At 40.5% G+C, this 13,822-nt stretch overlaps 1 protein-coding gene across 6 annotated transcripts in view; it reads right to left on the bottom strand.

Annotated features, from left to right (window-relative positions):
* myo1b (myosin IB) overlaps positions 1-13,822 on the bottom strand; it is a 58,343-nt gene that overhangs the window by 13,674 nt on the left and 30,847 nt on the right. For all 6 annotated transcript variants that reach the window (XM_058082230.2, XM_058082232.2, XM_058082231.2 and 3 more), the window contains exons 8-18: positions 11,376-11,474; positions 9,679-9,782; positions 8,303-8,450; positions 7,080-7,198; positions 6,617-6,703; positions 6,440-6,505; positions 2,900-3,004; positions 1,809-1,871; positions 1,407-1,607; positions 488-714; positions 152-352 (exon numbers count right to left, since the gene is read on the bottom strand). In XM_058082230.2, coding sequence (XP_057938213.2) covers positions 152-352; positions 488-714; positions 1,407-1,607; positions 1,809-1,871; positions 2,900-3,004; positions 6,440-6,505; positions 6,617-6,703; positions 7,080-7,198; positions 8,303-8,450; positions 9,679-9,782; positions 11,376-11,474 — 1,420 coding nt within the window. The remainder of the gene's footprint in view (positions 1-151; positions 353-487; positions 715-1,406; positions 1,608-1,808; positions 1,872-2,899; positions 3,005-6,439; positions 6,506-6,616; positions 6,704-7,079; positions 7,199-8,302; positions 8,451-9,678; positions 9,783-11,375; positions 11,475-13,822) is intronic.

Here is a 13,822-nt window from a genome sequence, read left to right as displayed (position 1 = left end):
GCAGGCTCAGTGCCTGACTTAAAGTCTACAGCTTCACATTTTCAGTGAAAGCCTCAGAGGGTTTTTTGGCAAAGATCCAGTAAAAGGGCCCACTGCATGCCCCTCCTCACCCGCCTGATAACTCTCGCTTGTGAATAAACATGACCGTTACCTCGCAGGGCCTCTCCAATGTGGCCAGGTCCGTTTGCAGAGCATTTTGTAGCGCTCCAGGCAGGGCTCATATGCCTGACGGAAGGCATACCCTGCTCTTCTCACACGGACATTCTCCATCAGGCCCAAGTAGCGCACTTGATGACAAACCAGTGACTCGGTAAAGATGTGTGGTGCCTTCTTGTCATTTGGTTTGATGCACCTACCAAAAATCCGGGAAAAGGTCAATTTTGTGTTGTTGCCATTTTAAGGCCTATTGGTTCTGGAAATGCATGCACGCACGCACGCACACACGCACACACGCACACACTCTTGCTCACACACGCACACACACTACCGGATGTAGTTTGGGTTCTTGGTCTGCAGGTTCCTCATTAATGTTCCCACTGATGCTTTGAACTGGAAGCCAGCAGTTGGCGGCCTTTTAAGGTTGACTTTGGCTGGGTTTCCCTCAGGGAACAGATGTTTGATCAAAGTGTGATTGGCCTTATACATAGCTTGGGACAGGTCCCGATATAGTAGATCATTGTTCTTGTCCACAAAGCCTTCAACACGGTACAGCACCTTGACACACACACACACACAAAAAAAACCTCAATACTAACAATACAGAAAATATTTTACAAAATGTGTATAAGAAATACATATTAATTACATTACAAGGGGTGTAACAGTACAGGTAACCCATTGTGCAGTCCGTATGTCGATATTTGGGCTGCAGTTTCTGTCTGGTTTTCAGTACATTTTTTGCTCCAGGCTGAAAATGGCCCTTGGGGCGCACTTTGGACATACTTGGTTTACAATGTTTCTTTTTAGGAAGGTGAAAGTGGAACTGATTGAACAAGGTGAAGATTATTTTCAGTAAAGTTCTGCTGAAAAATGTCTGCACAATGCGTTCACTCAGCTTTGTCCATTTATGAAGGTAAGTGTTTCAAAAAACAGTGCGCCTGTTTCAAAAAAAGAAGGTGCACTGCACCTCGACGTCAAGGCCAGGATGCAAGAGGGCCGCCCGCCACTTAGCTGAGGGGATGCCGCGGGGAAATGCGACATTACGTCAGTCTAAGGGTTTTTCGGCAGCCTGGACAGGTGTGCATGCACAAATGCAAAATGTACAGCTGCCGGTTTATAAGGTGAATTGTCCCATGCAGGGTGGACCAAAATGGACACAATTTTACCATGTACTGTTACATCCCTAAGTATTACTAACTACTGTATGTCATCAGGTAAATATGACTTTAAAAAGTAAAAAGTAATACCTTGCCAGCATAGTGCTGAATGCGGAAGCAACAGTGAGGCAAGCTGTGGTCATTGAGGAACTTAGAATTCTTGTTGAGACGACTCTCAAAGTGCTGGTGCTCAGCACAGACAGTGTTAAGTTTGTCAAGGAAGGTCTCATCTGTCACCGTTCCTGGACGCAAGCACTCCTCATCCAACATTGCCAAAATACCATTTTGGTGCTGGTGGGGAAAAAAGTAAGGTGTTATGGAGTCCTTGTTGATACACACAATGTCTTCAATCTTCAAACCTTGTTTGATTTTATGAAAAGTGCCACTAAAGTCTACAATGATCAAAGCACTGGAACATTCTTCATTAATGGCTATATGTCATTACAGTACCAGATTAGATGTCACTTTTTCACCAGTGGGAATCCGACTTACGTTCTCAATGAGGTCACAGATAATGGCATTGTTGAAATATTCAATGTTGGTCCACTCAATACCCTGCAACAAAAGAAAATTGAGGTCAGTGTTACAATGGTTTCATGTTAAAGAACAAAAGTGATGTTTTGAACAAGGTAATTGGACCGCAAGCGCAACTCAGATTTTTACAAAAGTCCTCCTTAAATCTGTAAAATTGCATCTTCATAAAAAAGAATGCTTTGTTCCTGTGTTAACAACACACATTTCCTGCATCCATCCTCTCACAGCTGGCTACGAAAGAATGGAAACAAAATACTTTGTGGACCTCTAAATCACAGCGAGTAATGGGCTGGGAACATCGATTCAGTTGATGTAAGGAAAGATATTTAAGGCTGGGTGGGGCGCTAAGAAGGGGTGGCTTAAACTGAACGGGTATCAGCACAAATTCTGATTGGTGTGCTTCCCTGCTGTCAACAGGGTTACGGTATTTTCCCATGCTAGACACTGGACAGTGGCCAGATTATCAGCGATGGTGGTTGTGTTTGGAGGGAAGGAGTTTAGGGGTCACCACTCATATACACAGAGCTTTGAAAACAAACAGAACTTGAAGGTCCACAACAGGGAGTGTTTACGCTTGTTGGATTAAGGGATCACCTCTTTTTCTTGACACTCCATTGGAGGAGCTGGAGACAACACAAAGTGTGATGGATTGCCTATTGAACTAGAGGCATGTTTGAATTCAGATAAAAATAACACAATGTTAAACACATGTTATTAGACCTTCCCCTTGAGTGCTTCTCAAATAGTGGGAGTGGGGTGGTGCAGAGAGCCTTTTTCATCATGGAAACCAATTGAAGGAATGTGAATTAAGTAGTAGAGTAGAGGAGAAATTATATCCAAGCGACCTTGGAGAGATAGAAATGACAGTGTGTTGTTTAGGCTATTTAGTGTATTTAATAAAAGAACAATTTGTAGACCTCAAAATTACTTCTATTACTTCTACTACTGTATTTAACAAAGCACTGACATGTTAAATGAAGCCATCTTACAAGTAATAATCAGAAATCAGCTGCATCGGCATCTTATGTACAGTGAATATACAAACTTGCCTCTCTGATGTACTCCTCCTGCTCTTCACGCAAGGTCAGCTCAATGAAGATCTGCTGCAGCTTCTCATTACAATAGTTGATGATGAACTGCTCAAAGCTGTTGTCCTACAGGAACAGGAATAGAAGATACTCTTTCAGTTTCACATCTTGAAACGTCTCAAATTTGCTCGTCATTTTTGTCAAGTTTGTCCCTGTCGTTTTTAAGTAAAAGAGTGTTATACTGACTAACCTAAAATTTTAATGCACTGTTTATGGCTTTATATTTCAGCTTGGCTCTTTGTCGCTGGATTTTTAAAAAGCTACAACCAACCAAATATTCCATGCGACAGACCTGTATTGTACCGTTTAGCGAAATCAAGGCCTCCTGACCAGGTGTCCGAGCACCCTCATCTGAGTAGAGGTTCTACTTCAAGTCTCTCCCGGATGACAGTGCTTCTCACCCAATCTCTGAGGGAGAGCCCAGCCACCCTATGGATGAAACTAATTTATTTTTTCACACCCGCGATCTTGTCCTTTCGGTCACTACACAAAGCTTATGACTATAGCTGAGGGCAGGAATGTAGATCAACCGGCAAATTAAGAACTTTGCCTCAGCTCCATTCTTCACCACATCCCCACAATGGACCGATGCAGAATCCACATCACTGCAGACGCTGCACCCATCCATCTGTCGGTCTCGCGTTTCATCCTTCCCTCACTCATGAATAAGACACAGAAATACTCAAACTCCTTCAGTTAGGGCATGATCTCATCCCCGACCCGACGATGGCACTCCACCCTTTTCTGGGCAGGAACCATGAACTCGGATTTGGAGGTGCTGATTCTCATCCCAGCCTCTTCACACTCGGCAGTCAACTGATACAGTGAGAGCCGAAGATTAGACCCAATCAATGCATCATTTATAATTATTTTTGCATTGTTGTCTTTATGTGAAACTAATTATTCACATTTTTGGGGTGTCAGGAACAGATTAACTGGCCTCAGCTTTTGTACAGTACATTTTATTTTTCATGTGACCTTTTCAAACGAATTGATAATGAAACTCTCTTGCCCTTCTTGTCGTTGTTCTCCCTCATTATGTGGCATCCACCAGACACACATTAGCAATCTGAACAGTAGACTGCAGATATTATTAGTCTCGCTTGTGTAAACGGATGGGCCCTTAGGATAAATCCCTATTACAAAGTGTTCTTGTCACCTGTCCTAGCTGGTCATTAAACATTTACAAGCAATTACAATTGTTGTCAATTATGACCCATTGAAGGGTGAGTCATGCTCCCTGGCAGATGGCCTAATTGTACCGGGTGGTGGGTTAGAAATTACTTGCTATGACAATAAAGTGGTTAGGTGTAAGTTTATCGTAACAGCTCACCGAATGAAGGACACAGCAAGGTTTCTCAATGACAAGGGAATGGGGCACAGAGGTAATCTGTTTCTTATGTCAAGACCCATTTCCTTTTACTGAGAAACCACAGGAACCTTCACCCCTAAAACTCACATACACACTCCAGAGCAAAGCAAGACAAGTGGCAGCAGACACAAGGCTGAAAAAGGACTTGCAGTCATGTCATAAGTTATTTACAGTCACCCCTAATTTTTTCACATGAGTAAATAAATAAATGTAGTGCCTCTATGAACTGTGCTCAAAAAGCTTATGAAAATGCTTTGTTGAAATTCCAAATAACTCATGGGGTCAATGTTTGGGGTTTAATAAAGCCACATTTGGTGGAATAATAGAGCATGCAACACAGTAGGAGTGCATGTTGTGCCAAATTTTCACCCTTTTGTGTGAAGCAGTTCAGGAATAGAACATTTACACCGTGGATGCCCAACATTTTTACACAACCGTATATTATAATTTAAAAATATCTGCCTCAACATAGCAGAAATAGCTCATACATAGCCCATACATAGCCTATACATGCGGTTCTCGTGTTGCGGCGATCTGTGGTTATGCGCACACTCCCATAAATTAAGCTACACATGATAACCAGCACACAAAGCTTTATAGTTCTTCCAGAATCTGTATCTATTCAGTTGTATTTCTTTGGATTTCATGGTTCTCGCAAAAACAGTCTGTTTTAATTTATTCCACCCACAGGCCGCCTGCAAGCATGCCCACTCCGCTGTGGTTGGTCACACTCGCTAAGGGTGTCTCTTTTTAAAATGTCGGCTTTTAACATACAGCCATATGTGTTGGATTTCGAATCCGATCCAGGATTCGATCCGATCCGATCCCAAGCGCTGCTCTGCTGTTTACTTGCTCGCAATGCCTCGAAAGGCAACGGCGCATTTGTTTACAAATCCGAAAAGTGCCACCATCAGGCACAAGTGGTTGAAGTTCCTGATACTCTACCAGCAAAATAATTGTATTTTAATCTGTCAACGGCATTTCACACTGGACTGTTTTGTGAACATGGGCCAGTGTGCACCTGGACTAGCCGACAAACTTGCTAAAGCCTGACGCCTTGGTTCTACGCCCACCTTCTTGGTCGTTTGTACAACAGTAATAGAAAATACACTACCATGGCAATTAAAGTAACAGTCAGAGTTCCAAAGAATGTGTGATCTCAAACAAATGTTTGAGAATGAATGTCTGTAAGCCTGCAGTATAAAACACAGCCTGTTGATGATTTAACACGTTAACCGTTTTTGACTGTTTCACTCAATGTCAACATGCCGTTGCTCCACTCCACACAAAGTGTTTGTTAAGAATCTTTTTAGCCATGTGGCTGTTGCTGCACCTGAATTATCTTAGTAGTGAGGACCTGAATTCAGTTGATCACAGCATGCACAATAGCACAGCAAACAGCAGGCTGGTGCAGACGTTACTTACTGCATCCTGGTGACCAAGACAAGACGACAGTCAGAGGAGAAGAATGGCTTGAGAGTGAGTGGAGTGAATGAGCAGGGGTATGAAAAAGACATGAACGCATGGGGGGTTGGGGGCATTCGTGCAACTCTGCAAGAAATATTTGTTCCACCATTCTGGTCAGAGCACTCTCTCGCTCTCATTCTCTCATTAGTGAGTACTCATTTACATGCAGTCAAATAGTAAATTGAGCAGCACACAATACCCACATCCTGATATAGTTAACTATATAATACACAGTATATAAATAGTAAAATATGAATCCAAATGAGGCAGAACATTATGTATTTATGGTCACAATGCAACATCTACAATCTGGATATAAATAGTGTTTCCAATGTATATCAGAAAGTGTATACTGACCAGTACCTTCAGGTTCAGTTCATATGTTCATTGTGAGATGCAGATATTAGTTTTCAAATTAATGTTCAACCAAGTAGGAATTTACTCCAGAAAGAAGTGAAGCTGAACTAATCTAATAGGAATATACTTTTATCAGACCACAGTGTTGATAAGCTCCTTCGCAGGTATGCCATCACAGGCCCATAACACACCGGGGCAAAATCCTTTTAAAGCTGATAAAATGGAAGGCTGGCCAGAGTCTGTCCTTGTGAAAGAGAGACAGAAAGACAGATGGAGAAACAAGAGACACATTTTAGTCTTCTTACCTCAAATATCTCGAAGCCATAGATGTCCAACACACCCATGACCTTGTGGCGGGTTTTAGCTTGTGCCTGTAGGCAGACAGTTTCGTCAAAATGAGAAATTTAGATGTTAAGGTGTAGTACCAGCATTATGTGGTATGAAATGTATAAAAATCATAACAAATGACGGGTGCTTTTTACCTTTATGCTTTCATTGATCCTAGTAACAATCCAGCTAAACAGACGGCTGTAGAGATTTTTGGCAAGGGCATCACGAGCATAATAGGCCTGCAAAATAAAAATACTAAATATTATTTAAAGGGAAAAAAACAAGCAAAAATTAAACTACAGATGAGGACATCACCAGCCAAGACCAACCACAAGCATTACCACTCTTTTTTCAATACAGTACCTTTACAGAATCCACATTACATGTGCACTTGTGAATAGCTTAAGTGCACCCACTGACCCCAACAACATGACCCACATACGAATCTTCCAAGAGAAATGCTCATCTATAATAGAGAGGTTTCCATGCAATACTGACATGAATGTGAGGTGACATGAAGGAGAGTGAGTGAGTGCGAGTGTGTGTACATACAACACAAGTGGGACATGGATTGCATTAAGTACTGCTTTTCCCATGTATAACATTCAATCTGACCTGGGCCACATTCAGGGTAGTGGACACTTTCTCCATTTTTGCCTCAACAGTACGGTAGCTGAATGCCCTTTCCAGCACAGACTGTTCAATCCCCAGCAGCTCACACATCTCTTTTAGATCTGCACATCAGACAAAAAGGAACAACACATGGTCAAAGCGATAAACATACAGCCAATGAAAGCCATCAGGAGAAATGATGCGAGTCCTGACTTAAAAGTCAACATTGTTTTTATTTCACTTTGCTCTTAGGCAAGAATTTAGAAAAAAAAACATCTTATCAGCCACTGATTGTACCGTCTGATATGCTTGATGTGCTTAGACATTTTTGCAGACATAGATCATCACCTGAAAATGCAAACCTATATAACCTAAAATAATTGTACAATAGACTGGCATTTGCTCCAGCCTTAAATATGTAACGGCAGTATTTGTGCAGTGCAATTGTGAGAGTGTTGAAGGAATAAGTAACAAGATTTTTTGACATGAATTTGTATGACATAGTCATCATCCATCAATAGCAATTTTTTTCCCCAGATATTTTCAAGGAGGCATTTTTTATGCAAATGTATTATTCTTTTGAACGGCCATTGTTTTGAGAAGCCAAACTCTTCAATAGTGAGTACCTGCAACTTCGTTCTTCATGGAAATCTGTCCAGAACTGGTCTTAGGGGACCAGTGGGTATATCACAGTACAAGTTTGCTAAAAGTATCCAAAAGTATCCCTTTAACACACTAGTAATGTCACTGTTCAGTGGCAATGTTAATAAGGTTCAGCAAGGCATATAGCACAAGACTTGATCACCGTAGCAACAGTGATTTATTTTTATTGCCGTTTTTGTTAGTTAACAGGCACAATACTAGTAATAACAACAATAATAATAAATAAAACATATTCATAATGGGCTACTGTTGTAGCAGTAATCTAGCTGATTACTATGAAGTGACTATAGGGGTGTTATTTCATGCCTAGAGGGCTCTAATAAGTAAAAAAAACATATTTAGAAGATCATAAACAGGTTTTGTATGGTCCAACTACAAAAATATTCCATTAATACATAGGGAATCCTACTTTGCAGGAATTGGCTAATCATGGTTGGTTCTGGAACCAATTAACCGCAATAAACAAGTAATTACTGTACTCCTCAAACTCTCTAATTATAATTTGTTAAATAACCAACTAATATCTGATGCTAACATCATGTTTGCGCTCCATCTGGCCGTACCGTTTTTATCTTTGACACGGCTTTCATCTGTGCCGTTACAGCGCGACTCTGGCTTGAACTCGATGTTGCCGAGTTTCAAGACAGCTGCAACCAGCTCGAGCACTGACTGTACCTCATCCTCCATAAAGCCCACAATCTGCATTGCGTTCTGGGGAGAGAAAATAAAATTAGTCAGATTGGCAGGCATTAATCATTTGGAAAATTACAGAGAGTAAACTATAATGCAATGATGCAATAATTATTTGATTCACCGCTGATATTTTAAATTTATACACTTACAAAGCCAAAGACAAGCCATAATTTTATGGTAGGTTTATTTTGACCCACAAAGACAGAATTTTAGCAACCTATCGCAACATTTATATATGACAGGGAAATTATTTGAGCCCCTAAAAACCAGCAATGATTCTGACCTCCTCAGATGGCTATGTGCCCTTGAAACAAAAAGCTTAGTGAGACAGAGACCAGTGTTGACGTGTTTCTTTGAAAATGAACACAAGATAACAGCAAATTCCCCTGCTCGGGAGCTCAATGCAAGATCTCACCTTGTGGGCTAAAGATGATTTTATCTAAGATGAGAATGACATGGGAGTATCTTGTTAATGTGTCCAGGGGAATCTGGACCACAGTTACCAAGGAAGCAATCGGTAATACACTTTTCCACAATGGACTGTGATTCTGCATTGCCTGCAAGGTACTACCTTACTCTTTAGGGCTGTATGAAGCACCAAAGAACATGAGGTGATCATATGAGCTTTCTGACATCAACTTCCCTTGCCATGATTAGTAATGTTCTGCTTTGGGGCTGTGGCCTTGCTAAGGATATAGAAAGGCAATGAGGGGCCAATGAACAGGGCCATTTACTGTAGCACCTTGAATAAGAAACATTCTGGGGTCAGCCAGAACACCAAAATAGGTCGTACATTATATTATATATTATTACCCCCCCTCCCACTGCCGCCAATCAGGACTCAGAACTCAAACTAAAAACACTTGTATAATAATTTTAAAAGCAGGGATATTATCGACATGACATCTATGTGTCAGCATGAGGAAAATGAGCAAAGGAGTGAAATGATCGTGTTTAATTAAAAAAAATGTGACCGCTTTAGGTGACTTTTAAAAGGTCAGATTCAGTTCAAAGTTCACCAAGTTTTACAGCAGGTGGGAGGAAGAATTGTGTGCAGATTTCACAATCTTACTCCAAGTCTGTTATATCTAAATGATAAGGAGAAATTCAAACCTGCCTCAAACCTTAGTATTTTCATGCAAGAAAAGAAGGCACGGGGAACTTAAAGATATGATAACCAACCAACTTTGTATTACATAGTATTTTGAAGTTAAATACAACTGAAACATTTGCTAGTTGCACTCACCCTGACTGTCCTAAAGTTGGCAGCGTCATCCAGTCCATTGACTACAGCAGAGTCAAGGCTTAAGTAGTTGTACTTGCTGAAGTCCCGGTCCAGCTTCAGTTTCTCTGTTACATACAAACCAGAAGTGTATATTATAATCAGCATTATATCATATTAAAACATGCCACAATTAAGAGCAATATACACACACTGGAACTGTGTGGAAAAATATGACCGTGTACTCATTATCATTGCACAGTGTGCAATGGTGTTTTGCAATAATAATTTGCTCTGTGCAAATACCCCTAATGTGTCAGTGATCGTACTGAAACAATATAGTGTGTGTCAAATGTTAAGAAGTTGGCAAAGCCAATCAGCCAATTTCTAAGTGGAGAAAGTTTCTTCCGACTGCTCTGGTGTAAAACCTATGACTTGATGAGGGCACACTTCTCGTCATTACACCCCAGAGTAGCAACAGTCCAACGGCAGCTAAGCAGCAACCACTCAGCAAAGCTAATAACGGAATTAATGGAATTCATTGGACTGCTGTAGATGAGCAAGCCTTTTTTGCGGTGGAAGAGACACCAGGTTTTGCCGTCTAAATGAATTTTTTGTCTAAATGAATGTGACTTTATGGTTCCTTTTTTGCGATCACATAGCCAATAACAGATTTCTAGAAAAGCAACAGCAGCGCTAAGAGTGCCAAAATCAGTAGCATAAAACCCAGATTAGGGCACCTTAGTGTTAACTATACCAGATAAAGGATTCTCTGATGCAAGTGCTCTGGAGACAAAAGCTATTATTCTCTGGTTCCGTGTGTGGTACATAAAAACAATGCCCGCTATCCACGGAAAAGCAAATACAAGGAACAGGTTTCACAGCCTCCCTTTGTTCTCTACAGTGTTTGTTAAGTAGGAAGAAGGTGCCATTAATGCGACAGCCGTGTGTTTGTCCAGCTGCACGATGGCAGCAAATGCTTACAGCACTTCTTCGTGAGCCGATATTAGTTGTGTGTACACAAAAAAACAATGAATGAAATTCAAAACTTGTGATAAGGACAAACACGTTAATATACCGATCATTGTAGTCTGAGGAGTACCTGAGATGAAATAATAATGGTGAATTTAGTTTACTTAGACATTAGAAGATGGCTAGCCAAGACCAGTGTTGCCAGCTTGGCCATTTTGTCGCTAGATCTGGTGATTCCAATTGCCCTTGACGACATTTTCTCAAATGACTAGCAAGAAATCTTGCCACTTTTTCTGGCGTCATCGGGGAGTTTTCTATTATGGTGAAAGCACATATTGTTCAGCATTTTGTGTTCTCACTGAGCTGTTGACAGGTCTGCCAGCCCCTGTTTAGTTACCGTTTAGTTGTGCTAATTTATATACATAAGTTCTCAACATCCAGAGTGTTATGGGAGAACTTTGAAATGCAATGGCCAAGATAAAAATATTATGAAATGACCAATTTTAAATGAACAAACCAAGAATTAAGTTCATGTTTAAGGTGTCAATTAAGGTGTTTTTACTCATTTTGTCTCTCCAACGAGGTTATGCTTTTTTCCTACAAATGCCAAGGCTTTGTTTGCTTCATTAGTCTTTGTGCACCGATGTGCATATTTATGACGCTTGTAAGATTAATTAAATTAACAACCACGCTGAAACAAACATCACTCAAAAGTACACTCCAATATAAAAGGTGTGCTTCAAACTTACTGAGTGTATCATCAGAAGCGCCAGACAAGAGCTGATAAAAGATGTGGAAGTTCCTCTCTCCTCTCGGCTGTTTCACCACACGGGACTTCTCCAGCAGATCTAAAAGAGCGACGGAAAAACAAATGGAAACAATGCTGTTAAAATGTCCGGTCCAAACAATGGCTGACATTTTTCTTGTATCATTTGACTCGGCCTTCTAAACAATACATGGTTAACTTCCTATGCCAGCCTAATGCTTACCGCCTAGAGCAGGGGTGTCCAAACTTTTTCCACTGATATATACTGAAAAATTAAAAGGGCTAGTTTGCAAACAGACTAGTGAGTTATGTCCAATATTCATTCAACCATTCATTCATGTTCGACTGAGGGTCGCGGGCGTGCTGGAGCCTTCCCAGCTGTCTTCAGGTGAGAGGCAGGGTACACCCTGGACTGGTCACCAGCCAATCACAGGTTATGTCCAATATTGATATTTGATATTTGGCAGATATATATAAAAAAAAGAATCTAAAATCTCAGATGTACTAAGCAGTTGATTTCAGACTCCTCCCAAGCTCATCTATCCAGCAGCGGCCGGATATATAGATAAAGCATAGTGAGAGTAGTTATGTCGGCCGTGTGTATTTTTCGTAAGAACACGAAAAAGACATCGCGGCCACTTGCCATGCACAAGTTTCCCATGGTGGCAAAGAACCAGGGCTTAATACGATCAAAGTCATTGCACATTTGATGTACCATTAAATGGGAAACTCCCACAGGATGACAACAAGTCATTAGCTATAACAGAAAAGACGCTCAGCTTGGTGTATAAAACGACACTCCTGATTACTACGCCTTAAAACTATTACCATTTTTTTAGTATTCTTGTTCAATCATTATTTTAGAATGTGCCGCGGGCCAATAAAATAACAAATGGCCTCCAGGCCACACTAGTGACACCCCTGGCCTAATGTTTCACAGCTCAAAATTTACTATAGTGTACTGTACTGTACATGTTTCCCACTTTAAAAGTTGTTATGGTAACCACGTAAATGTTTGTAATTATTTCCTGTTCATCCACACTTCATAATTCTGTATGTCTAAGAAAACACAAAGAGATCAGCCATTACTCTACGAGGTTCCACTTAACTGTACCTGATTAAAAGGGAAACGGTCATCTGCTCACCGCATTAAAGTGAGCATGATTTAATTAAAGACTACAGGGACTAGCGGCTGCCCTGCAGGATGATTGCATCCCATTTATCTGGTTAGAAATGATCCAAATGTGTCTCAAGCTTAAGTCATGTTTCGTTGCATTATTCCTGCAATGTAATACTTTTTAATTAAAAGGTAACATACATTTCTATGAAAACGGAGAACTCATTTGTCTCTCAGATTGTGTTGAAAGCAGATGTGTTGGTCGTGTCTAGTTTGCCTGCATAGCTGGCACATTACATTACATATTACAGAACATAGCACATTGAGCTACAGTGTTACCATCCATGGTAAGGCTCCGCGTGTATGGCGAGTAGGAAATTGTTCCAGGAGATTGCATCACAGTGAACGAAAAACTGTTAGTACTAACAAACCCTGCAGGGATAGAAACTTTTTTCCACCTAACCAAAATAAGACAGCCCAGACCAGCTGGACCAGATGTCCATCCAATAACTCCCCATAATATTGATTGTTGTACATGTAGCACAGAGCACATGATATCACAACACATTCCATCTCGCCGTGTATAAACAAAACATAGAATGTGGGCTAATGCTTTACAGATACTGTGGTTGTCTAGCCAGAGTTGTGCTTGTCTCTTAGTCAGCACAGATTGGTGTCTTATAGCATTGTTTTTGAGTGGGCTTTTCACATCATCAACAGAATAAAAAAGTGCAGTTTTCCTTTAGTGCTCAATTCCATCACAATGAACTCGCACACAAACCCCAACACAACACTTGATTATCCACCAACAATAAACAAGATGCATTCACGAGCACCTGAATTTTCAACATCAAACAAGCATGTTGCAAGAATGGTGTATCACATCATCAATTCTGCTGACTGTATGTACTTCAACAGCAGGGTTTTTACACTTTTTTTTTTACACAAAGCACTACAAAATTGTGTCCTATATTGCTGCATTTTTTCTGTGATTTGTGAATTATTGAAGTACTTAAATGACCACTCTGTCCAAATTGCATGTCATAACTATTCATAAAAAAATAAAAAGGCATTGTTTGACAAAATTGACAGTATTTAAGCATCAGGACTACCTCAAAAGTACAGATCTGGCACTGGTACAACATAAAATGTAAATACAGTATACCCACCCATAGCTATGAAAGACTCCATGAAATTATGAACAGAAATTTTTAAGTGCACAAACAATTTCCTCTCTGATTGATTGTGACACAATGCTAACCTCCCAATTTCGCATAGTATGACTTATTTGGAAAATTACTTTTGAGTGGGCA

Source organism: Doryrhamphus excisus, linkage group LG12 (assembly GCF_037039965.1).
Source record: "Doryrhamphus excisus strain RoL-2023G ecotype Guam linkage group LG12, RoL_Dexc_Guam_v1.1, whole genome shotgun sequence".
Lineage (NCBI taxonomy): Eukaryota > Metazoa > Chordata > Actinopteri > Syngnathiformes > Syngnathidae > Doryrhamphus > Doryrhamphus excisus.
Note: the sequence above shows the minus strand (reverse complement) of the source record. Positions and strands in the feature narration are given on the sequence as shown.